Raw genomic sequence first — 24,120 nt, 5'->3', positions numbered from 1 at the left:
ATAATTTGAAAATGACATTGCTGTTACTGAACCAGAGACTCAAAAGAGAGAAAGGACCACAATTAACATCTGTGTTTAGCAGCCTCAGCATTTTTTAAACAGTTTTCCCATCAGAGTAACTTCTGGTATTTTATAAGAGATGTTGAAAATAAAGAAATACTACCACGTAGCAGCCTTGAATATCCTCAATGTGGAAAGTCAACCTAGAGCAGTATCACTAACTTGTGCTATGCTATCAATGCATGATTTTAGACAATAAGAAAAGCTGATAGCCGATTTTGCTAGTTTGGCTATTAAAAAAAAAAAAAAACCACAAAAAAACCCAGACAACCCAAAACCGAATATCTAGCAGTATTGTCCAGGATCAGGTATGGAGTAAAACCACAGCTCAGCCAAGACAAACATATATATTAATGTCTTGTGCCTTCAGAAGTCTTATTTCCCACCAGTTCCAATTGCAGTCTGAAGATAACATTTGGAAAACAAGAGCATAAAATTTAGGTTCCTATCTCATATTGCCTTTTACAGAATGGCCCTCCTCTTTAACATTTTAATAAAAATAACAAAACCAACACCTAATAACAGCCAACCTAGCTGAAATTTCCATATTAATTTCTCTTAGAAAGTTTTTTCTATAGTGACCAGTCTCTGGTTCAGATCTTCACACTCTCAACAGAATTCTGTCTACATTTTATTATGAAATGGTATCCTTTCTTGCAGATCTGCAGTAATTCTCGGATTAAATCCTCTTCTCATATCAGCACGGTAGCTTTGTATTTAAATCCTCATTTATGAGAAAAAACTTTGGATCAAGAAAAAACAAATTATGTTTACTACACCTTGTAATGAAGGCTCTTGGGGCTCTTGAACATGAATAGATTTAAAATCCAGCTGCATCCTTGGCAATGCAAAGATGGTTTCAGTTTCATGGTTGTAACTGGAGCCACCTCTGAAGCCACTTAGCAAACTTGAGCTCTTCACTGTTGTGCTGCTCTCTGGGTTGTTAGCATCAACATTTCGAAGGAGGTTTAACTCTACATGGACAATGGGAAATTCCTGAATTCAGTAGTCTTTATTAAAAAAAGGTTCTTGTCAGCACAGAGAGTGACAAATTTTCACGAAATACATCTCATAATAAGAAGGGGGGAGGAAATAGGTGTCAGTACCATAACGTCTAAGCACTTCTAAGAATCTTTGTTAGCTTTTTGGAAGCTTAAAGTCCAAATTTTATTCATCTGACCACCCCATCACAGCTCTGTTCTAGTAATGAGCTTTCAGTTAAGTGAGATATAGACTGTATGGGTTCAAAGCGTGCCCTTTGTGTTTGAAAATACGGTAGTACTTAAAATGAAAATAAATGTTTCTGATTAATACAAGTAATACCTAAATTCACCGAGGCAGCATTGCTGTCAGAAATCACTGTTGACCAGGAATCCAACTTTGTCACAAGACTTTGTGCGATAGTACACATGCAACATCATTTGAATTAGTTTTCAGTTGTTGAAATTGTGACAAGACAAAAAAGTTAAGAAAGGTTACTATTTCATTGTAAAACTGCTGGTGTGTGATTATTAAGAAGATTATATCCTTTATCCTGCTCCCAAAAGCATGGCTACAAAAGGTCAAACAATCAAATGTTGTTGTTTATATACTTAAACACTCCGGATGTAGCAAAACAGGGCTACATAAAAACATCTAACAGACAGCGCCTCTATTTGTGAACCTCAACCACTACATCCTGTTGTGTCTTTCAAAAGGAATAAATATTAGTATAGTATTTCAATAATTTTAAAATATTTTTTTCAAAAAACGATTATCTGCTCTTTTCTCACTATACGCCATACTCTGCTATTCACCCTTTCACAGAAATTCTGTGGATATCAGCTACTGATTCTACGGTTTGTGAATGAAATAGCAACAGCTATATTTTAAGATTTCTTTTAACATTATCTTGAAAGTTTTATTTTCCAATTAACATGACTTAAAGATATGATTCAAAATGTTTTAAGGCCTAGAAGCAGCTGAAGGTTGAAAAGCTTTAGGCAGATGAGTAGTTTTCAAGTGTTAGTCTAAGTGGTGACAGAAGTCTAAAATATATTCCTACTTCAACTTAATCCATAAATCCTTCATATACAGTGAAAGATATCCTCATGTTACAAGATCACAACTGGATGTGAAACAAGAAAACTTTTTGCATGTAGTGAAAGAGGAAAAGACTAGAACTACTGCAATGCCAGATAGATAAACGTCCTCCCTTCTCCCTGTAGTCCACTTAAAGTTTAGCAGCTTTTAAACAGCACAATCTACACTGCCTGGCAAGCAGACCAATCCCAAAACTTAACGAACATGAATCTAACCTTCATTCCTTGTGGCTGTAACATAATTGAACCACTCTTTCACACTGGCAACTCCGTGTGGGGGGTTTTCATGGCGGCGCCTTGTTATCTTTGTGATGGTCGCCATAGGGCTTTCCAGGGCTCCACATGGTTTGGTGACCATAGTGTTATGGCCCAAATGAAAGTCCAGGGTTTGCACAATATACGTGGAGTGTTCGCTTGTACCTGCATTGAAGGTGCGGGCAGCATGGGGTGAGAAAAAAAAAAAAAAAGGAAAAAGCAGCTTGGTAAGCGTAGTAGGATTTCTCCTCTTACTCTCCTCTCACGGGTATTTAACATGAAAAATTAGTATGCCAGTGGCAATAAAAACTGCTGTAAAGCTTGCAAACAACAGAAAAATTAAATCCTCAGTAGCTACAGACAGTAAAACCTTCTCAATATGAAGACAAATATAAGCAATATCATACACCAACAAAGGACTACATAAACACAGACATGCAATTAACAAGGCAGACAATCCACTTTGTAGGCATATTATCAGGGACATCTCTAGTATATTTGACAACGTACTTCGCATTATTCCACGGATAAAGCAAATTGTGGTAAAGATGGAGAGGGAACAGATTATTATTTTAGGTAAGTGGTATATTTTTGGGAAATAATCTTGATTCAGACTTAAAGAAAATAAGTTTTTCTTTGATTTCTTCTTACATATCAATACATCCTTAAAACTCATTTAAAGGAATTTAGAGAAGTGAGGAAATGGTTTCAATTACCATCTTCCCAAACTTTCTGGGCTTCTGTCCAAAATGCAATATTGGGTTCTTCAAGGTGAAATAAGGCCCACGATTTTGAGCGGAAATTAGGTCCATGAAAACAAGCCAGTGTCATATGGTTTCCATGCAGGCTCATGGATCCTCCAAATTGCATTCCATCTTCTGGCAATGGCATCTGAAATAAGGATATATGGCACCCAGATACCACTTTCAAAACTCCTGGCCAATGGCGATGATGGGCTGCATCCAACACTAGAAAGTAAACATGCAATAGCAAGAACAAACTTTAGGGAAGAGAAGGATACAGAAAAGATTGCTGCCATATTATATTTTCAATAAAACAGGGAATTATGAGCAATATTTTCTAATTGATTTCATTGACACTGTTCCATCTTTGTGATCTAGGGTAGTTGTAGCTTAAGAGTACCTGAACAAGCACACTTGGAAATCAATGCCTCATTGTGTTCAGACAAATTATGGTTTCAGCTCATGATGAATAGAAAGTAAGAATAACATCACTCTTCCACTGCTACTCAAAGTAGAAATGTTTTTTTATAAAATAGACTTCAAAATAGACTTTGAAAACTATTTCAACTCTACTGAAATAGTTTGAAAACTGCAAAAAAGATTTTTTTATTTTCTAAACAAAACTACATATTTTAAACTAAAATCCAAAAATGACATAAGTTAGTTCATTATTGTACCCCAGGTCTAGCAGGGTACTCGAGATATTTGCATTCTTCATTGAAAGGTTATTGCCAGCCCAAATTTACAGGAAAAACGTACTGAAGAAACTATTTCAAGTCGAATAGATACACTTGCATGTATAAAGTTGCTCAGATGAATTTTTGCAATTAAAACACCCTACTTGGAAAGTATACTATTTTTTGTACCACTTACATTGTTCATGTGAGCTTCTCTCTAAGTTGTTGGCCATTGTCTTGGGAGGGAGATAAGGAACAGGTCCCCAAGTGGACAAAGCTCGCTTGCTTGTATCAAACTGCTGAGTAAAGAACTCCTGGAGTTTCATTCCTATTTTTATTAGGTCTGGTGTAGTTGATCTTGAAATCATCACTTGGAAGATATCCCATTTCAAGTCTCCATGGACAAATATCTCGCTAGATATTAAAAACAGTAAGAACATAAGCAGTTAATCTATTTCCTACTGACAAGGAAAAAAAAAAAAAAACAAACCCAAAAAAAACCCCAAATGAACAGTGAACCCTTTCCATTCTAGCAGACTCTTACATTTTTGGTTAGGAATACTGGACAGAAGACATATAGGCATTACACATTTTAAATACAGGGAGCAATATTACCTTTTATCAGACATGCTCGAGTCCAAAGCATTATACAGATTAATTTTCCATTCATCCTGTAGTTTAAGATCAGCATTACTGAAGATTCCCATTAGGATACTGGACCCCATATAGTCAACGCGTGCTTCAGTAGAACCCATGGTAATTTGAATTTTATGACTGGGCTGTTGGTTTGGATGTTCAGAAATATGAGCTGAAAGTGAACCAAAGTAATACAGAAATAGAGCATTAAAGATAAGAAAATCAGTTTTTCCAGGGATATCACCCTTATGCCATCCACATGATAGAGAGGGACTGAGAAAGCACTCTTTTTTTCCAGATGCATGGGGATGTCATGACTCTGGTGCAGCGCCAGAACACCCAGCCTCTTTCCAAAGCCAGTTTTGCATTTCCCAGCCAGTAAGCAATTGTGAAATTCTCAGAGGAGCTGCGATGCTATCAGATCTTTCAGTTGCCATCTCTCTGAACAGCTGAAGTGGGCTGGAGAGTTGCACGACCAGACAGTGTAATTTTAGAGCAACCCTGAGACTGAATCAGCCCCCGATTAGGAAGCTATCCCTTCACTTCAAAGTGTGTTTCATAGTCAGAATGTACAAGTAAGAATCCAAAGCTTTTAAATACTAGCAGGTTCACAAAGCAAGGTACTGTGTATATTCTTTAGTTTTTCACATTTATTGTCTGGCACATATACTAATACCAGGCAGCTTTCCAACTTACCCACCATCTCCAGGGTATTAACATCTATGGTACCTCCAACAACTCCCCCTCTGGAGTCCAACTGTGATCTTCCCAAGCCAACAGACATGCTAATTTCCCGATCTCTGCTACTACCCACAGACAGACGACCCTGGCTTTTCAAACCACTAGTGGTCCACCTAGAACAGAGGTGAAAATAGACAACAATTTTCCAGGCTGTCAAAAGAGAAATTGAAAATTATTCACTGGAAAGCAGTAAATAACATTCTTTTGGCATATATGACTTCAGGATTAAGCATCTAGTAGTGTTCATGAGGGGCTTCACAGTTCAAAACTGAAAAAGTTAGGATCTTAAAGCAAGAAGACAACAGGCTGTTAACAGTCTGTGGGAAAATTGGAGTTTTGCCCCCAAAACAACACTGTCTGTTAAAACATGCTTGATCTTGTTTTATACTTACGTAGTATTGCCCATTACATTGCTCATATTCATTTGAACGTTTAATTGTTTTAGGTTCATAGCAAATACAACCAGCGTTTCCCATGGTGTTCCTTGCTGGCTTCCAGCTTTATTTGACTTATTAAATGGAGTTGATGTTTTTGAGAGAGCATCTAAACAGAAAAGTAGACAAAAATTTAAATTATTCCACATGCTAGGAAAAACTGACAGAATATATACATTGTCCATACTATAAAAGGACAAAAGAATGCCATATTTAAGGAGCACCACAAAACTACGAGTGAGGATAAGTGAGAACTAGAGGATTTGCAGTATACGGTGCTCAAGTTGTCACAGAAATTGACACATTTATTTTACACATTCATTTTTACTAATATCTTTTAAGACAAAAGATTTTTAATTTGCAGTCAGTTGTGCAAGGGCATAATTTAAATTTTTTAACTGTTTAAAAATACCAGTGTACTCAGAAAATGAATTATTAGTATTTGAATATTCAGGTAGCAGTTATTTGCACAAGCGCCAAGACAGAATTTCAAGTATTAGGGTTTTCCTCACTCTTCTCACAAAAATCCTGGCAACACTCTCACAAGCCTGTGCAAAATTGCATCTCCTATGAACATGCCACTCTACCAGCCATAAATCCTTCTCAAACTGTGTCTTCATATATAACATCTTGCTTGCTTACTAAATAGACAAAATACCTGTCCCTTCTTTTCTCACTGGTATTTTTCCTACAGTAAAATAAGCACCATATTTCTAAATCTCCTATCTACATCTAATGCCATAAATATTCCACACAGCCAGTGCTACACTGCTATAGGATACAATACAATAACGTTTGTAGTAAAAGAATTAAAAGTTACTTTATTCCTTATATAGAAACTAACCTTATTTAGACCTTTTAGTATGAGTCCAAAGTCTCAGATGAAACAAAGCAACTGACCTCACCTGTGAGCTGTGATATTGACCCTCTGCTAAGAGTGTGGTAATTGTTTGGATGAGAATACAGCACCAAGAAGATGACAAAGCAATCAAATTAAGCTGGAGAACTCATCTAACCCCAGCTAAACAACTGCTGCTCTAGTAGAAGATACTGCAATTTTATAGAAAGTATTCTAACAAACTACATTTTGATTCATCCACTTCAGACATTTTTCTTTAAGCCATTGAATCTCCACTCCCAGGCACAGTGGAGAAGAATATTTTATGGTTGCTTTCTACAAAGCAGTAATGACATACTTTTTTCATACAACTGATTGAAATACTTCAAAAAACTAAAGAAATCACTGTCTACTAACCTCTCTGAGGCACTGAAGAGTCAGACACACTCCTGGATCTTGTAACAGCTGGAGACTTTAAGCTATGAGATGCTGTCCCAGGTGACATACTGCTGCTTGCACTATGTTCACTAAAAACATTAGGTGACTGCGCCATGTGTGTAAATGAAGCGGACTGGCAGGGCTGCTCCCACGTCCTACAGTACGCTTTCCGTGATGACTCAGGAGAAAGATGCTGGCTTACCCCTTCAATTGAATCTGGTGTTCCAGGACCCGATGCTACTGGAAAAAAAGCAGCACATGAAAGGCAGAAAAACTATTTCATTTTTGTTTAACAATATCCTCCCATATACTAAGAAGTATTTGGAGAGCATCAAAATATTTTTCATTTATCATAACTAAAGGTTTTCTGCTGTCTTCATTAACATAAACTCTTCAAATAATCTTACTTTAGAAGTTTTCTATTTCCTCTTTCTAGGGTTTTCTATTAAACTTATTGGAGTGACTGCATATGAAGTAAATTGTAATACATTTCTATCCAGTCACATATGTAATAGTACACAGGTAACAAATGTTTATAAAATTCCTACTATACCCCCTTATACAAAAAGGGTTTTTCATGATAGGAAGCAGTATCTTACCTGGCAGATTTATTGTTTGATCACCTAGGAAAAGCCGTCTAGCAATGCTTCTCCTATACCAAGCCCTTGGAAAGGCTAGAATCTCACTGAGTCGGCGCATATCGTATTTAAAAGAAGCAGATCCTATATCACAGACAGCTGAAAAAGAAAAAGCATATACACACAATTGTAAACCCTCAGTAGTAACAGGCTTTGGTAACCAAATCTAATTAATAGGTGTTCAATATAGTCAAATACTTCTTTACCTAGCAGTATAGTCTCTGCTGTAATGAAAAAATAGTTTTCCTGAGGTGTTGCCATTTCTCCAAATCCAATATTAGATAGAAACACGTTTCATAAAGGCAAGATGGAACCTAAGAATATAACTGATGTTGGGTCCTACTTGGGTTGTATGTGCCTCAGACTCCTCATCTAAGGGCTTTAATGGCAGATTAATCACAACCGTTCTGCTGTTTGCCCAGTAAGTCAGGATCCCATGTGCAATGGGGGGAAATAAATAAGTAAATAAATAACAAATCTTTAAACCCCACTTTTAGTTCAAGGTTCCTTGAGTATTCAGGAGTCCAGCTCCCACTGTAGCTTCATAGGCACCCGAACTAGGAGATTTCGGCTGTCATTTCTGATGAGCACAGTATATCATCTCTATGATACCACATTTAATTGTGCTACATAATCCACTTTGATCCCCTCGCCATGGGGAGATTGCTTGAAATCTAGACTATTTCTAGTTTTCATACAAAAAAAGAAAAAAAAAAAAAGGTCAGTGTCTGTAAAAGATTTTGCCCTATTCAGCTAACAACAGAGAGCTGTGAAATACCTGTTTCTGAAGAGAGGACTATGAAAATGGGTGGTTAGTGTTTACCAAACTAGGTCCAACTGAAAGCTTTGGGAATAAATTTAACATAAAGTTCTATTATTATACTAGTTTATCTCTGTTATAAAATGTACTAAGAGATGCATCAGCAATGAGAATCTGAGTTTGTTCCTCTTTCTGTTCTGATGGAACAGTGACCTAAAAGAGCGTTCACACTGGAGCACTGCTGAAGTTCATCCCCTTGTTGCTCACTCCTGTATGTGGAGACTTATTGAAGCTATACTACATAGACACTGTGGGCATACTGTGATTGCTTTCTAACCTTAGCAAGCAAGTGCAGCATAACACATTGAGAAAACACATCAAAATATTCAAGGATCACATTAAGTCACATGGGCTGATGTCGGAGATGTGTTTGAGCAAGCCCATTTAGTTACATTAAATTAATCAGGAAGCTAAAAAGGTGCATCTGCAAATAGGTACCATTAAAATTTAATGTATCAATCCCTACTTCACTCAAAAAGAGCAACAATTTTACTACATGCTACAAGTAGATGGCCCTCGTATAACATCTACAAAAGCTGCTGAGAGTAAAGTTTATTACTGGAACAGCAGATCTCTAATTAGCTTAATAGACGGGATTAAAGTGAAACAAGCACTAACCAGATATGTTTATCAGTGTAGTATCTATCTTGCTGGTAGCTTTGCTCGCAGATTGACTCTCAAAAAAGGAGGAACCTCCTGAACGCCTTATTCGTGACAGGCTGACTTTCACAAACTCGAGGTTAATGCTCAAAGAATCCTTCCGGCCAGTGACCGAAGTTGGCTCCTCATCCACATTACCTAGAAATAGAAAGGAAAAAGTTTAATCTCCTGTGACCTTTTCAAATCTTCAGTTCAGAAACACGCCAAGCTTGAACAATGTTCATTAAAGCAAAAAAAAAACCCTGCTCTGTACCTAAGGCACCCGATCCAGGGGTTAGAACAGTAACAGCAGATTTTTGTTTTCCAGCTCCATACGGATGGAACACGTAAAGGGAAAAGTCGGACATGCAGGCGGTAAAGCTCAGGCCTGAAGAGCTGCTGCTAGACGTAGTCAAGTCTGACTGACTGCTGCTGTGCCGTGTTCTGCCAAGAGGGCTGCCTAGTCCAGGTGATGAACCTGAAGTCAAATTTTTTTTTCCAAAAGTTAGTTTCAGTACAAAAGCATTTTCAAACGCAAAATAATACTGACTGTTAACAGAAATATTAAACAGACCAAATGCACATCAAATTATGCCCTTGTAGCAGCAATGTAGCTTAAATATTCTGTGTATTGATGCTAGCCTTTCATAAGGGATAACTGAACTTGCTTAACCAATGCAAGAAAAACTCCAATACACTCTATCTGTGCAAGCTTTTACAGGAAACTGATACAACATGAAGAAATCCTACTGAACTCACTAATACATAAATGTCTAGCCTTAAGGTGTGTAAAAGCTTATCTTCTGCTCTAATTTTAGACAGCCAAACATTGTATTTATTTATGCTACAAGCTGCATATAGTATAAACATTCATATACATATTACCTGGTGCTCCAGATTTACTAACTGAATTCTTTGAGCCACTCTGTGAAGTACTGCCACCAACTGACACATTTTCGGATGGGTATGTTGTGCCTAATGTTTCCAGTTCTCCTCGGTTTGAAGAGAAAACAAGATCCAGGGAAGGCAACTTCAGCATACATTCAACTCTTGATACCGGCAAGCAACTGAACTTGATTTGAGAGGGCTGAAACACAGAAAGAAAATAACAGCATTCAGTGAACAAATATGAAATACTAAAAGCACCCCCAGTTTGGCTTATAAAGTGCTACGTATTTATTTTTAAATCTAAGCAAATTACAACCATTTCAGGCTGGTTTTAGAATTAGTAAGGTAACTGTATACAAGTTCATATAGATACATAAATTTCAGGGAATCTCTCCAACACCAGGGCTATTATTTGGAACCAGTTTTTAGAAGACACAAACAGGAATCCTGGATGCAGCAGAAGACATGTATGTCCCCCTCTCTTCTTCGCCAAGTCAATTCATAGCTTCACTCATCTCATGCACGAACTACAGAGAATCACTTGACTCTTGAGCTGATGCTGAAAGCCTCGGCTCCTCTCAACACATTCTTGGCCAGATGAGTTTGTAGTAAAAGCTCAAGTGCTCTGAAGCACGCTGTGGTAGCACTTTTCTCTCTGACGCATATAAAAAGCCCAGATAGATCAAATAATAAGCAGTATGAATATGCTTTGTAGATAACTGTACATTCCAACACTTTCCATGTAAACTGAGAAAATCTTTAACTATTATTTTTGGTTTGTAATGGTACCTATAAACAAAGGATATAAATACTAGTTATGAAAGATATTTTCAAGGACGAAGTAACAAGGAAAATGCTGAGAACTTTTGTGACTTCTCAAAATAGCTCATTCCTGTTGGTCTCCATTGGACTAAAATATGTCAGAACCTCTGACAGAAATTCTATTTTATCATTTCACTAGACATGAATATCTCTGAAAGGACATTTGAAAATATTTATTATTTTTTAAAAAGCAAAAACTTAGAAGCATGGATTGTCTCTTAGACTGTGACTGGAGTTACTTTCTACACGGAACATTGAGTTAAAACCTCACCTGAACTCGTACATAAACCACCACATCTACAGGGAAGGATGAATATGCTGATGTCGAGGACGATACTAATGATGTTGTGGACTCTTCTAAGGGATCTTGTATATCAAATTGCCCCATGTCTTCATCCTGTGAACTAACAGCTTTTAACAAGTACAAGAACTCATTAGAAAGTGGAATTTAAAAGGGAAGAACAGCTCAATGCCACCAGAAGACAAAAAAGAAAAAGCGTAGAGTACTAGAATACAAATATGCAACTTACCTGTGTAATTCCTTTCAATGGGGGTAATTGGAATGGTTTCAAGAGCTTTCTCTAGAAAGTCCAGTAAGCATGGGCTAATCACCATTTCCTCTGGCAATGACTGGAGCGCAACCCATGCGTATAGTTTAGCAGTTTTCACTCCACCACTTCCTTTCCCTTTGGCTGCAACATTCAAAAGATAAATTTGTCTAATGTAATACTACTTAACAGTAACTGATAAACATTAGAAGATACTTCGTAACAGCTGTTTCCTCTAATTCTCTGTATCATCATCTGCAAAGGCATAAATCAGATTGGTTAGAAAAAATTAAACCATAAGTTTTCACTAAGAAAATTGTGCAAAAACAACTGTTAGCCTGTGATACTTGATTGTAATTCCATTGTGCGTGTTCTTGACCAAGCAGTCTTATGTTATTGTCACCACTTTGCTTTTTAAAAAATAGCACTGAAATCAGACACACACAATTCTTCTCCAAATACACAACACAAAGTAACCACAGCTGACTGGAAATGAAAGTGGAATTAGGAAAAATAAATACACGAGCCTGGGAAGAATGTCAGTTTAAACTGAGAAAATACATCAAAAAATTAAAACTGTAAACTATATTTATGCAAAGAATAACTAAAGATTCTAAACCAGCATTTTTAAAAGCTTGGAGCTAGCCAGGGTATAAAGTAATAAAAAGATCAGTGTCTTGTAAATCTGTGGAAGAGGCTAGCACTTGGATCCATGCTCACCAAAATATAAATATGCACACAGAAGGTATTAGTACCCACTCAATTACTGTCTCTATGAAATGCAGCTATTGGAATGGAGATAAATGAAGATATTGATTTTAAATTCTCTAAGAAAAATATAAACATTAACAACTAAAATGGAGCTTTTACTTGCTAAAAAAACGAAGCACTGAATTGTCATTCTATGCAAACTATTCTGTCTAGTGCCTCCGACTGGATTGTCTTATCTTGCTCTTACTGGAGACCAAAGACAATAAGACAAGGTGGTTTCCATTCCAGAGGAAAAGTAATATAAAAAAAATAAAGAACAATAAATGTGTTTCAAAACAATTCAGAAATAATAAATATTTATAAAAATACAATGCATAAAGAAATAGAGTAATTGCAACCCCTGGTTTTGGGAGACATTTATATCATCATACAAGTGCAATTTCCGTAAGGCCCCCCCCCCCCGCCCCCAAATGTAGAGCTTACAAACACAAAAACAACAAGACTCACTAACTGGACACGACATGGTAAAAATTAAAAGGCAAAGATTGGAAAGGAGATAAGAAAATACAGAACAAAATTGAAGAAAAGTAGTATAAAGCAAGATTACATAACATTGGGTAATCATAAAGAGGATGGACACTTAAAGGAGTAAGAGCTAATGGTCAAACAGCATGGATAACTGAAGGAGGTGTCCCCATTTCACTGTTCTCTCCCAGCATCTCTGCCGGTTTTATTAAAAAACAAAACAAAACCAGACAAACCCACAAACAACTTTTTTCAGTTATTAGTTTTGCCTGCTCATCAAATTTCGACAAAATTTTGGCCTTGTTTTTAAAGTGGTATTCAAATGCTGAAGAAGAGAAGAGTGAATGTCTCAGAAGCTGGAGGTGCAATCTACATACCTCTAGATCTGACATGATGTAACAACAGACTCCTGCTTGAAAACAGGAATCATTGGAGATAACACAAAACTTTAAGTATTAGAACTCATGTTACTCCAAATCATGGTTATTTAAGGGCCTGCAACAGTTGAGGACACAAGTATGGTATTTTGATTAATACAAAAACATCTAAACAGCTGCTTCAGTACTACAAGAAATAACCCAGTTCCAGAAAGCAATAATTTACATATTACTTGTCTGGCAGAAGGCACTTAAAAGCTGAAATTATTCTTTGAATAATATAATGTATGGAAGCAAGGATTCATCTGAATTTTTCTTTTCTTGGATTATGAAGAATAAAGCAGTCAGCATTCATTTTTTATACAGATACTTACACTTTGCTTTCCAGTAATAAGCATTATTTTGTTAAATGAAAACAGGGAGAAGGTAGTGACAGCTCATCACTGTGATACAGTGACTATGACAGAAACATTACTGAGACCGGTTTGGCAAGAGATTTGTAAAAACGCAGCTTTATGAACTGCATTCATCCTTCTAGGATCAGGTTTCTGCAGCCAAAGTTAAGACTTGATAAAAACAGTGTTTCAGGTAATGTGCAGACAGATCTAAAGCTAGTAGATTACATGAAGGAAAGATATATATCCATGATAGTTTTAGAAGGTTATTGTCTATAAGTACCTGATGGGATGGGTGGGGGTTGGGGAGGAAGTAAGGTGTTAGTCTTGCTGTGGATAGTGCTAGATAAAGGAGGAGATGTGGCAGTATCTTTCATACCATACAGCTTGGACTCTTTGGAAAGGGTTCTTGGCAAAGAGGATCCTCGAGAAGTATTTGGCGATTCAGTCTTTAAAGTCTTCGAGTTGTAGTGCAACTGGAAAGCAAAGAAAGATCAATTTGCTTCATACAAATAGCTCAATTTCTATACAGCAGTTTGGTGTCACTCCTTCCCTTCAAAAATTTTTTTTTCATTATTTATAAAAATATCCTTGTAAGATACATTACATTCCAGTTCATGTTCTACAGATATAGCTGGTGCACATAAAGATCTGAAATCTTGGTACAAAAAAAAAAAAAAAAAATTAATAAACTATGAAAAAAAAAAATCAAGGAAACAGAGGAAATGAACTATTTAGGAACAACGCCTAAAGCTTGCTCCTCCATTCTGTTACCTCGTACACATCCTGTGCCACCAACTATTTGTTCCTGTCTGCATATCTTACTTTCTGTCTTACTGCGTGGTGGAACTACTCCACTACTAAACACCAGCATACAGAAAGTTGCATAAAAACCAAAAATAACAACATATTCCAAGAGTTCACCCCTAGGTGAATGGTCAGGGCCTGAGGCATAACTGTTATCCCTGAAAATAGCCTGGAATACTGGAAAATGGACACATATAGCCCTTCCACATTGAAATACTAAGAAAAGCCAGGCTTTTTCAAGTGAACAGCATTTGATTTATGGCACTGCCTCAACTGAATTTCATGAAGTTTCCATGCAGCAGTGACCTATTTTTCCCCATTCCTTCTCCATAGGATTTCAAATCACAAATACATGAACATTTGTGTTGAGACCCTTTCTTACTAGGATATAGAAACAATGATTAAAGAAACAAGGGAGTGTACAGTTTAACAGTGTTTGAGACAACACTGTCTTAAAAAATAGTTTTTATAGCAAGACTCTGACCGCTATAATAAGCAACACAGAAAACACAGTAAGAGAGCTTTATGTGTTAGTGGGCCAACTACTAAGCTGCTCTTCTCATGAATTACTGGCAGTGAACAGATCTGCCTTTATTTAAAAAGGGCATCCTGTCAGAGAAGAAAACATCTAAAACAAATCCCTAATTTTAGACACCAAAATGTTAATGGAACTGATTTCTTTTCATTATGTAATATCACATAAACTGTTTTTTATGGAGCGTCATTTGACATAGTTCTATTTTTGATGGCACATAAGATTTTTGTTTTTTTCCTCCCTAAGAAAGTGAGGGTAAAAGCATCTGTCAGTTTTCAGGGTAGTATTACAGAAATCATTATTCCTATTTTAGCAGTATCTACAAAACTGTAAAAAGATTTTTGCTGAGGTGCTCTGTATATATGAACTTGTACATACTGTAACAATGTATTTGCTTTGAAATCATATTTGAGCAGAGAGAAAGAGCAAGTGCTTCCCTGCTAAGTTATACGCTCCTGTTACCTTTACGTCCACCCCAGGAATATAAAACACTGTTGTTTCCACATCGCTAGATTTTGTCTGTAGAGATGATGGCACTTTCTTGCCAGCAAGTAAGTGAGTAGTAGATGCATAATTAGTTTGAAATTTCTTCTTTTTTGAAGGAGACTCTTGATCCAAACTTCTGGAACTCCGATCATAGCTCCTAAAATAAATACACTGCATGTTATTAAAGCAGGCTTAATACTCAATAAGAGTATGTTTTCTAGTATTAAAAAAACCTAGAGATGTCTAAAACAAATTTGTAGTATCAGCTATATAAGGAAGCATTTCAGTCTCAGCTTTACTCTTTACATTCTGTGATCTCTGCTCCCTTTCTGTCTGCCCACTCTGGTTTCACCATTTTCATTATGTGATTATTTTAGGCAGTAAAATCTACAAAAGTATTGTTATGTTGTTGGAGAAACACTTTCCAGTGCTCTGTACTCTTACAGTCACGTTCATCTACATTATGCAATGTGATCTGTGAAAATCTACATTATGCAATGTGATCTGTGAAAACTCTTTGATATGCAGAAAACTTATCAATTTTCCTTCTCTGCTGTAAAGCCTGTCTTCATATAAATTTTTAAGAGATTCTTTTTCTTTCTGTATCAGTTCTTAGAAAAAGTGTCTTGGAAAGACAGAAACCAAATTGCTTTCTAATTATGGATCTCCTATGTATACCTCTCAGTAAGAAAAAGTATTTCTCATTTGCTCCTATTTCTTAGAGTTAAAACAAGTAAATCTCATTTCCTTATACTGTACTTATTAAGAATTATCTTTGCTGACAAATAAGTTTCTTAAAATTTACCATATTATTAACATATTCAAATTTTAAAAAGTAATGTAAAGCTGCCATTAGATCCCCAATCACATACACATGGAAAAAGAAGAATTTAAAAACTGAGGATGAGATCAAACCTCATTAAGATCAGAGGTAAAGCACTTCTGTAGCCTCAGATAATAAAAAAAATGCATTATATTAAGAAAGATACATAATATCAGCATGCTTTTACACTCAGAAAATAATGGAAGCCCTCAGAGATCATGAGAAAACACAGCAGTAGCCCCACTATTAGTCAAACCATTATGTGGATTCACTGAGTTGTAAAGTTACTTCTTTGGAGGCTGAAAAAAGTGCTTTGAAAGCCTAACATTTTGTTTATGAAATACAAAACTTAAAAAAAATAATTAAATAATTGGATTAAATTAATTAAAATAATTAATTTAAGAAATAAAAACAGGAGAGAGGCATATGCTGATTCTTGCTAAACAAATGCAACTCGCCATGCCATACTCGGCCATAACAATTGCAACTTACGGTGATGCTATGAAGTAGTGATAATTACTACGAATAAAATGATGGTAACAAACTAATGCATACATCTTCTATGCTTTTCAAATGGGTCAGTGCTTAAGAGTCTTTAATTATTGCGCACATGGTCATAATTTAAGTGATGGAAATATCAGACAGACTTAACAGCTAAAGCAGAATAAAGTACTCATACCCGGTTCTTCATAAGGCAACTAATTAACAGGCTTCTTACCTTCGTAAACTAATGTCATCATGTTCTTGCTGAAGCATTGTAGGGTGCAGTACACATTTTCCACAATCAATTTCAACCCTGATATCAAGTTCAAAGTCAATATTTCTCTCTGTGGTTGTGCCAGTCATACTTCTGTTGGTAGGTGTTGTTGGCCAGCGCTCAGTGAACAGCTGGTGGACAGCAGCGAAGCCTGTTGCTTTCTTGCGAGAGGTACTCCTGCACAGGCACAATTGTGGATTAGATATTAGCATGACATTCACCTGAGCAGATGGTAGCAGGCATTCTTGGACTATGTCCACACTCAGTATATAATCTTTTAAGAACTTTTTTGGAAAAGGTCTTATCTGGTACACAGCAATACAGTGATCCATCTTCCATTAACACATTACTAAGTATCCTTTCTTAGTATAGGGCACGACAAAGAACTAAGCCTTTAAGTTCTCAATTAAGAAAAGGAACAAAAAGATACATATGATAATTTTCATATTTGCAAATATTTACATTATTACATGCACTTTATGGAGGTATAATCACTGGATAAAACTGAAAGTTATGCTGTATTTGACAAATCTGTCATTTGGTCCCACTAAAACATGCCCCGTGCCTCAAAAAACTCACTTTCCAAGTTCTTTTATTCTGTTCCAAGCCCTGAAATTTCTAACAGTTGCCTCCTTTTCAGATCAGCATTCCTCCGTCCCTCACAATCACCTCTGCTGAACACAGCCTCCCCTGCCTTCCACATACACGCTTCAGGCAAAATTCAGTCCTTCATCAGTAACAGATTCTGTAGCATTGAAGTCAATATTTCAAGTGTATTTTCTTAATTTTTGTGTTCTTCCTTAGGATCATTACTTACGGTGGTTTCCTATAAAAATACGTCCTCTCTCTTTCATGGTCATCTTCCTTCTCAGAGTCCTCACTGCTCGATGATAAGCTGTCATCCCGGCGTCCTTCTTCAGGCTGGAAGGGAATGCCGGGTGAGAAGACTACTGGAGTTTTGGGTGAACCAAATACTGAGCATGAGCCTTCACTAGTAGATGAGTAATGGGAGGGACCATCAATAGTTACAGACAAAAGGTCCATTTCTGTCTCCTCTGGAAACTGATTATAAAAAGACAAGAAGATATTAAATTTCCACAGATATTGTTTCCATTGAGAATGCATTAGATAGCTCTGGAAATAAAAAAGCAAGAGTGCTATGAGAAACTCTCACTCCCAAGTTCCTCATAATACAGAGACAGCAGGTGTAGAAATTGCAAGACAGATTATGAAAAAGAAAGAAATGAAAGCTTGGTGGGGAGACATTTGCCATTGCCTAGTGATTGAGCTCAATGTGTTAGCTAAATATGTATCATGCTCTGACCAATTCACACAATCAGAAGGAATGGAAACAGTTCATATAAATTTAAAAAAATATCTTGAAAGAAAAGAACAAAAGACAGCAAAAATCATCATGAACGTCGTAGAGGGGTGAGGCACCCAGGAGCGTTAGTGAGGTGTGCATGCAGAACGCTAACACAGAATGTACGGCACCGGTTTGCAGTTCTGGGCTGCTCTTGGGCGCACGTGCTTTAACACGAAACGAACTTCAGGCCAAATTTCCAAAAAGGGCCTCCTGTTGCTCACATAAAGCACGCCACAAGCACCACACAAGCAATTTTCGAACATTAACTCCTTAAAATGCCTGCGAAAAATATCTAGAAGTGTTAGTTTAACACCAGCACTACCTATGCAGTGTTACTATAGAGCTACACAGCCATCATCTGCAAATTCAAATTAGAGCTCTGCTGAAGAACTGGCATTATAAAGTCAGTAAGTTGTTTGGTTTGGGGTTTTGGGTTTTTTTGTTTTTGTTTTTTTTGTTTGTTTGTTTGTTTGTTTTTTACTATTCAACATTTGATACCTTTAAGTGTTTGATAGCATTTTGCTATGCCAACAAAACTTAAGCTAACTGGGCTTATACATAACAACAACCAAAAAAAGGTAGGATAGGTTTTAAATGCAAACATATTTAAATGTGCAAAGTGCATTTCTATATTTCATTTCCACCTCTCTCTCAGAAATAGGAATTTATTTCCTGGGAGAATGAGGTGAGTTGGGAGGGAGAAGTACGTTACTATCTCTTGAGTTTGGTTTTTTGTTTAGTTGGTTTTGTTTTGCTTTTGTTGGTTTGTTTTTTGGTTTTGGTTGGGGTTTTTTTTAAGAAGAAAAAAACTTTACTATTTTCCCTAAACATGTTTTTTAAAGCAGTTAAACTCTACCATTTGTTCTCTGGTTATTAAGCTTTGGCACATTCCCTACTCACTATTATTTTAAAATGTCTTACTCTGCATTACATATAGGAATTCCAGCAGAAATAAAAGTGTGAGAAGATGCATTCCCACCTAGCAATTACTTTGTACTGGTGTTGATGCCTGCAATCTTGGAACACAATGTAACAGATGAAGGCACACACACTAAAATCCTCTTCTAAAGCACATTTCAAGGCTAGACTTACGTCACTTTACATCAGCCTTGATCAGTCTTCATAAATATACAAACAAAATTCCAATAATTCATTTTACAAAAACTAGCAAGTTTTAGGTCTACATAAGGGTGTAGAAACACCCTGGAAAGTTCATCAACAACCAATCATGTTGTTCTGCTTACTTTACATATTTAAATTTAAGTATTTTCAAATTTGATATACATTCTGTTTAGCTCAGTGCAGAAGAAGAGATGAAACATTGAAAAGCAGCTCCCTGTAAGATAAATTAGTTCTCTGGCAAAGAATACTTGTTTCTTCTCAGAAATACCTGAAAATACCCTTCCCCTGGACAGCTGGATTGTTGTGCAATCCCCAAAGCTGTTTTATTCAACTTAATTAGAAGTGAAAAAAATATATAAATTAAAACAATTACAATAATCTCAGCCATGCAAAAACAACATAACAGGAACATTTTAAAAATGAGAATACATAGCAACAAACAAAACCAAAGACTCAACAATCCATTTCAAACACACAGAATCACAGGATTGTTTAGGTTGGAAAAGACCTTTAAGGTCATCAAGTCCAACCGTTAACCTAGCACTGCCAAGTCAGAAGGATATTACCTGCAGGGCTACAGCAAACTGACTAACACCCATTTCCAAAACTCTAAATATATTCAAACACAAAAAATACTAGATGTTTTTTTGCCCACCTCTGATAAAAATTCCAAAGCAATTGTATTACTACTGTGCCAGCCTAAAAAAAATAAAATAAATACCATTTCGAAATATTTTCTCTAATGATTCGATTAATTTCTGTGTTAAGAAACCAAAACACATCTGTGTTCTATGGAAACAAATCTGTCTTCCAAAACCACACCCATAACTTGAGGCACATGCTAACAGAAACAGACACACTAAAACATACAAGCAATTCAGGTCTGCCTAGGTATACCTAGCTTGCGAACTTGTGACCAAATGGCAGAGGAAATATAATTATATTGCATATAAAGTAATTCTTACAGAATCCTGTATGTTGAAAGTTACTCTCGGCCCAGGAGATGCAGCATCTACACGGATATCTGGGAGGTCTTCACTGTCTCCTAGTCGAGAGCTATAAGCAAAACCAAAACACAACAGCTTGGTGAGTTTTACTACAGGCTTTTACATTCATGCAAACATTTAACTACACAAATATAAGGCAATAAAGAAGTACAGTCAGTACTTATGATTTTGTTATGGAAGAAAGTTTAAAATCATAATTGAAGCCCTTAGGGTACGTGAAAAAGGAAACGGAGGGGGAGAAGGAAAGAGAAGGAAGCTACGCATTACTTGGCCAATAGTCTATCGCTAGCCAATCTCTGCTTATTTCTTTATGCAAGTTTTTCAGTCCTGAGCCAACATGCAGAAAGTATAGAAAAATAAGATATTCATGAACCACCACATAGGACATAAAGCAAGCTGGCAGATGATGTATTCTCTGATTCAACTGAAATGAATTATTTGGCCTTATAGTATATGCATATTACTTTTCATTCACAACCAAAGTACTCATTAAGTTTTTCAGAGCTTTGTGTTTCTTATAGAGCAACAGAAAAGCCTCATGATCTTTTCCATACAGTTTCTGGTTCTCTTCAGATAACCTTGTGAAAAGGTAAAATGAAAGTTGTTTTCACCTAACAGATCTTGAACTAGAACATTCATGCCTTCAACACTTGCTCTGCTCTAATTATCAAGAATGCTAATTAATTCAGAAGACAGATTCCTTTTCAAGGGCACCTTCAAAAATTCACTTTAGAGTACTTATAAAGCTGTTTTTATGCTGCAATATCTGCTATCTGATATTTTCACATCTGAATTATTTATAAATTTCCATTCACTCCTACAGAAGTATTCAAATCTGAAGCAAATTTCTATTAAGAATTTCTATTCTCATAGAAAAAAGTCCAAAGAATTCTAACACTCCTCTACACCTTTTTAATTTTCAAATCTTTTATATTTAATACATAATAATGCAGCATATTTTTAATTCCAAACTTTGAGTGCTTCAGCTGGATCTACAGGAGCAATAGACTCCAACACATGTATTTTAAAACCAAAGCAAACAGGCATCATTATACAACTACAGCTTGCTCAGCAGCCATAAAATGATGAAACAAAACCAATGCATGTTATACTAGTGAAGAGATTAAAAGAAATTTATCATTCACAAAAAGAAATCTCCCTTTTTAAGGCAAATAAAGCGTAGAAATCAAAATGATTACACTATGCCATTTTTCCTTATATATGTTTCTTCAGTATGTCTTGAAAGCAGGAGTCTGTAAAAAACCCTAAGTTGTTGTAGAAGTGGAAACTTCTCATCTGACATAGTACTAAATCATTGAAAATTCTTTTTTGACAAAAAAGGTGAAAAGGTGCTTTTTAGAACATGCCTGTCTTCCAAAATGACCTCCTCCTATCCAGTTCCACCACATCTAGCTGCTACCTACGGTAAAAGGACTCTTAGGGCCAAAGTCCAATATTTCCTCTGTTACATACCCTGTTGTTGCTATCACAGATCTCAAATTCCCAGAAGCTTACCTTGTTCTGTCCATTCTCTTCAGAGGTGGTCTTCCTGATGCTGAAATACTCTTAGATCGGCTATAGCTGGGTTTGTAGCTGAGACCCCATTTGTCTTTCAAGGAGGCAGCCTAAACCAAAAATAATATTTAAATGCAACACAGAACACAGAGAAAAACACTGGCCAGCTAAAATACTGTTTTACACAGATGTGCCAGTAAAGTAAAAAGATTTTTTTGTTCCATAATAGTTAAAATGCATCTCATTATCAGCATTTGCCAGCATCTTCATCTTGCCTCTGGATACTTGTTCACTTTTCACACTTGCTGGAATTGGTAGTGTCCTGTTGCCCGGAGAAAAGCATGCCCAAAGCTAATAATCTGACCCCTTAGACATCCTTCCTAGCTACCACTACAGTAACAGAACATCATGAGCTAAAATGATAACACCTGAGAAAGAGCTGCAAACAGATCACTATTTAAAAGATCTTATTAACGAAGCATCATACTTGGAGTTCACGCACTAGGACACACTGACAATGATGTTTTGCTAGGTTTGTTATCAGGTCTGGGACAACAGAGACATATGTTTGTGGATTACCAGCAACACTGCTTGGTTTTTTTGTCCAGTTTATTCTAGCCTCTATCCTTAGTAGCTGGTTTTTATTTTTACATTACCTAACTCTGCAAATATTTATATATATGAAACACTTATAGAAAGCACACCTCCCAAGTGGAATATAGTAGGTATCTGTCATTTGCTCAGGCAGTTAACATGCTTGCCTCTGTGTCTGCATTTGTCAGTGCAATAAGGAATCATTTTAAAATCTGCTAAGAGAAGTAAATGACATCTTCAAATACGCATTTTTTGACAATTTCTTGTGAGTGTGCAAATAAACCCATTTGCATTATAGCATCTGTGAAATTTCACGTTTTCCTATCACCATTTTACAAGGGAGAAAAACCTTTCCCCACTCTCTCCTAAAGGTAAAGGGGTTGCTAAACTATTTGATATTCTTAACCTTCCTTTTACATTACTAACATTTTCTTTGCTTTAAGCAACATGCAGAAAAGAAATATGCAACGCAAGTGCTATCATTTTTTAAAGTAACTTAACAGTGCTCACCCTCATACTGGATCTACGTAGCTTTTTACGAACGTCTCGGCGGATATCATTCACAGCCACCGACTCCAGTTGCTGATAGCGCTGAATTTCTTGATTTATAGTTCCTTCACTTGCACCTAATTTTCTGAAGATAAATTATGGTTGAGTTATCTTACAGATAGGTGACATTATTTTCACCGTTTCAAAGTCTGTGTTGCAACGATGGTCTGCTTTCCCTGGGAATTATCCCATTTTCTCTTTTTTTTCAGTAGTTACTTATGACCAGTGCCCAACATAGCTGCAGAAGATTTATTCTTGTTCCATGATACAACTTTTTGTCAGGTATAATATTTTGTCCTTAAGCGGGCTCTTTGATTTTAAGGTTTCTGTCTCCAAGTGCCTTAGCAGAGCAGGTAGAGGATGTAGAACAAACTAGCATGCAAGGAGACCCCCAAACAACAGTGCTACCATGATGCTAAAGTGGAGAGTAAGAACGGCTATGCAGCAACTCTCGTATTTCAAAGAGCCCTAGTTGTAACAACTAGATTAAGGACATCCTATACACTTTCTATCACGACAGATCTTTAATAAGAAACAAACATAATGGACAAATCTCTAACAGTCCAAAGCCCTGTCACACGAAGGACAGCCTTCTGTAGCAGATTGCCTTCTGCAGAAAAAACCCACACCGCTAAATAATTTTTAAAAACTCTGTAAAGCAACTGCTATTTTGAAAGAATCGCAGTTTACTGAAGCATTCATAAACTGAGAAAAGGCAGGCACAAAACAAAATTTTGATTCTTGAACTCCTATTAGAAGAAACATTCAAACTGAAATCCAAAGTTCAGACACAATTACCCCCTGAATGGTGACAGCAATTTTATTCCAAGTACAAGCGGTAAAACGTGTCTCCTCTTCATTATTTAACACATAATTACCAAAGCTCTGTATTCCCATCCCAGACAGATCCATTTATAGTAAGTCTGTCTTAGGGAAGGGAAAAAAAAGGCAAGCCCAACAAACCATGACTGCGAAAGATTATTAATAAAATTCACAGAAGTAGTTCAGATGAAATTTATGAAATTTGAAATGATTCTTTCTTCAGGGTTTTCTCAAGTACAGCATAGGAGATTTAATTTTAAAATATCACCTACAAGATGCAAAAATAGTCAATTTGAATATTTTTCTTCTTCTTCTTCCAGTGAACAAGACAATAGGAAATTGATTATAATCAGCCATTGTAATGCAGAACCAGAAAGAATATAGACTAACTTGACACTTTGGGAAGAACCTGAGAAATTTGAGAGAGTACTTGCATATATAGTTTTTTCTTATGGAATCCAAAAGGACAGT

The 24,120-nt window shown here is 36.4% G+C and overlaps 1 protein-coding gene across 15 annotated transcripts in view; it reads right to left on the bottom strand.

Annotated features, from left to right (window-relative positions):
* BLTP1 (bridge-like lipid transfer protein family member 1) overlaps positions 1 to 24,120 on the bottom strand; it is a 125,459-nt gene that overhangs the window by 4,199 nt on the left and 97,140 nt on the right. For 7 of the 15 annotated variants that reach the window (XM_082316198.1, XM_082316208.1, XM_082316207.1 and 4 more), the window contains 22 exons: positions 22,789 to 22,912; positions 21,685 to 21,794; positions 20,128 to 20,218; positions 19,431 to 19,493; positions 17,492 to 17,736; positions 16,636 to 16,851; positions 15,071 to 15,251; positions 13,550 to 13,742; positions 11,241 to 11,402; positions 10,982 to 11,121; positions 9,886 to 10,087; positions 9,275 to 9,478; positions 8,980 to 9,159; positions 7,503 to 7,640; positions 6,883 to 7,143; positions 5,586 to 5,736; positions 5,149 to 5,306; positions 4,432 to 4,624; positions 4,013 to 4,230; positions 3,113 to 3,364; positions 2,358 to 2,561; positions 840 to 1,034 (listed from right to left, as the gene is read on the bottom strand). In XM_082316198.1, coding sequence (XP_082172324.1) covers positions 840 to 1,034; positions 2,358 to 2,561; positions 3,113 to 3,364; positions 4,013 to 4,230; positions 4,432 to 4,624; positions 5,149 to 5,306; positions 5,586 to 5,736; positions 6,883 to 7,143; positions 7,503 to 7,640; positions 8,980 to 9,159; positions 9,275 to 9,478; positions 9,886 to 10,087; positions 10,982 to 11,121; positions 11,241 to 11,402; positions 13,550 to 13,742; positions 15,071 to 15,251; positions 16,636 to 16,851; positions 17,492 to 17,736; positions 19,431 to 19,493; positions 20,128 to 20,218; positions 21,685 to 21,794; positions 22,789 to 22,912 — 3,881 coding nt within the window. Of the gene's footprint in view, positions 1 to 839; positions 1,071 to 1,153; positions 1,452 to 2,357; positions 2,562 to 3,112; positions 3,365 to 4,012; positions 4,231 to 4,431; positions 4,625 to 5,148; positions 5,307 to 5,585; positions 5,737 to 6,882; positions 7,144 to 7,502; positions 7,641 to 8,979; positions 9,160 to 9,274; positions 9,479 to 9,885; positions 10,088 to 10,355; positions 10,544 to 10,981; positions 11,122 to 11,240; positions 11,403 to 13,549; positions 13,743 to 15,070; positions 15,252 to 16,635; positions 16,852 to 17,491; positions 17,737 to 19,430; positions 19,494 to 20,127; positions 20,219 to 21,684; positions 21,795 to 22,788; positions 22,913 to 24,120 lie in introns of those variants that run through there. The other 8 variants (XM_082316206.1, XM_082316211.1, XM_082316200.1 and 5 more) reach the window with 8 other exon arrangements.

The sequence above is a fragment of the Platalea leucorodia genome (assembly GCF_965183815.1).
Source record: "Platalea leucorodia genome assembly, chromosome: 6".
Taxonomy (NCBI): domain Eukaryota; kingdom Metazoa; phylum Chordata; class Aves; order Pelecaniformes; family Threskiornithidae; genus Platalea; species Platalea leucorodia.
The sequence above is the reverse complement of the archived record's forward strand: the minus strand, read 5'-3'. Positions and strand labels throughout refer to the sequence as shown.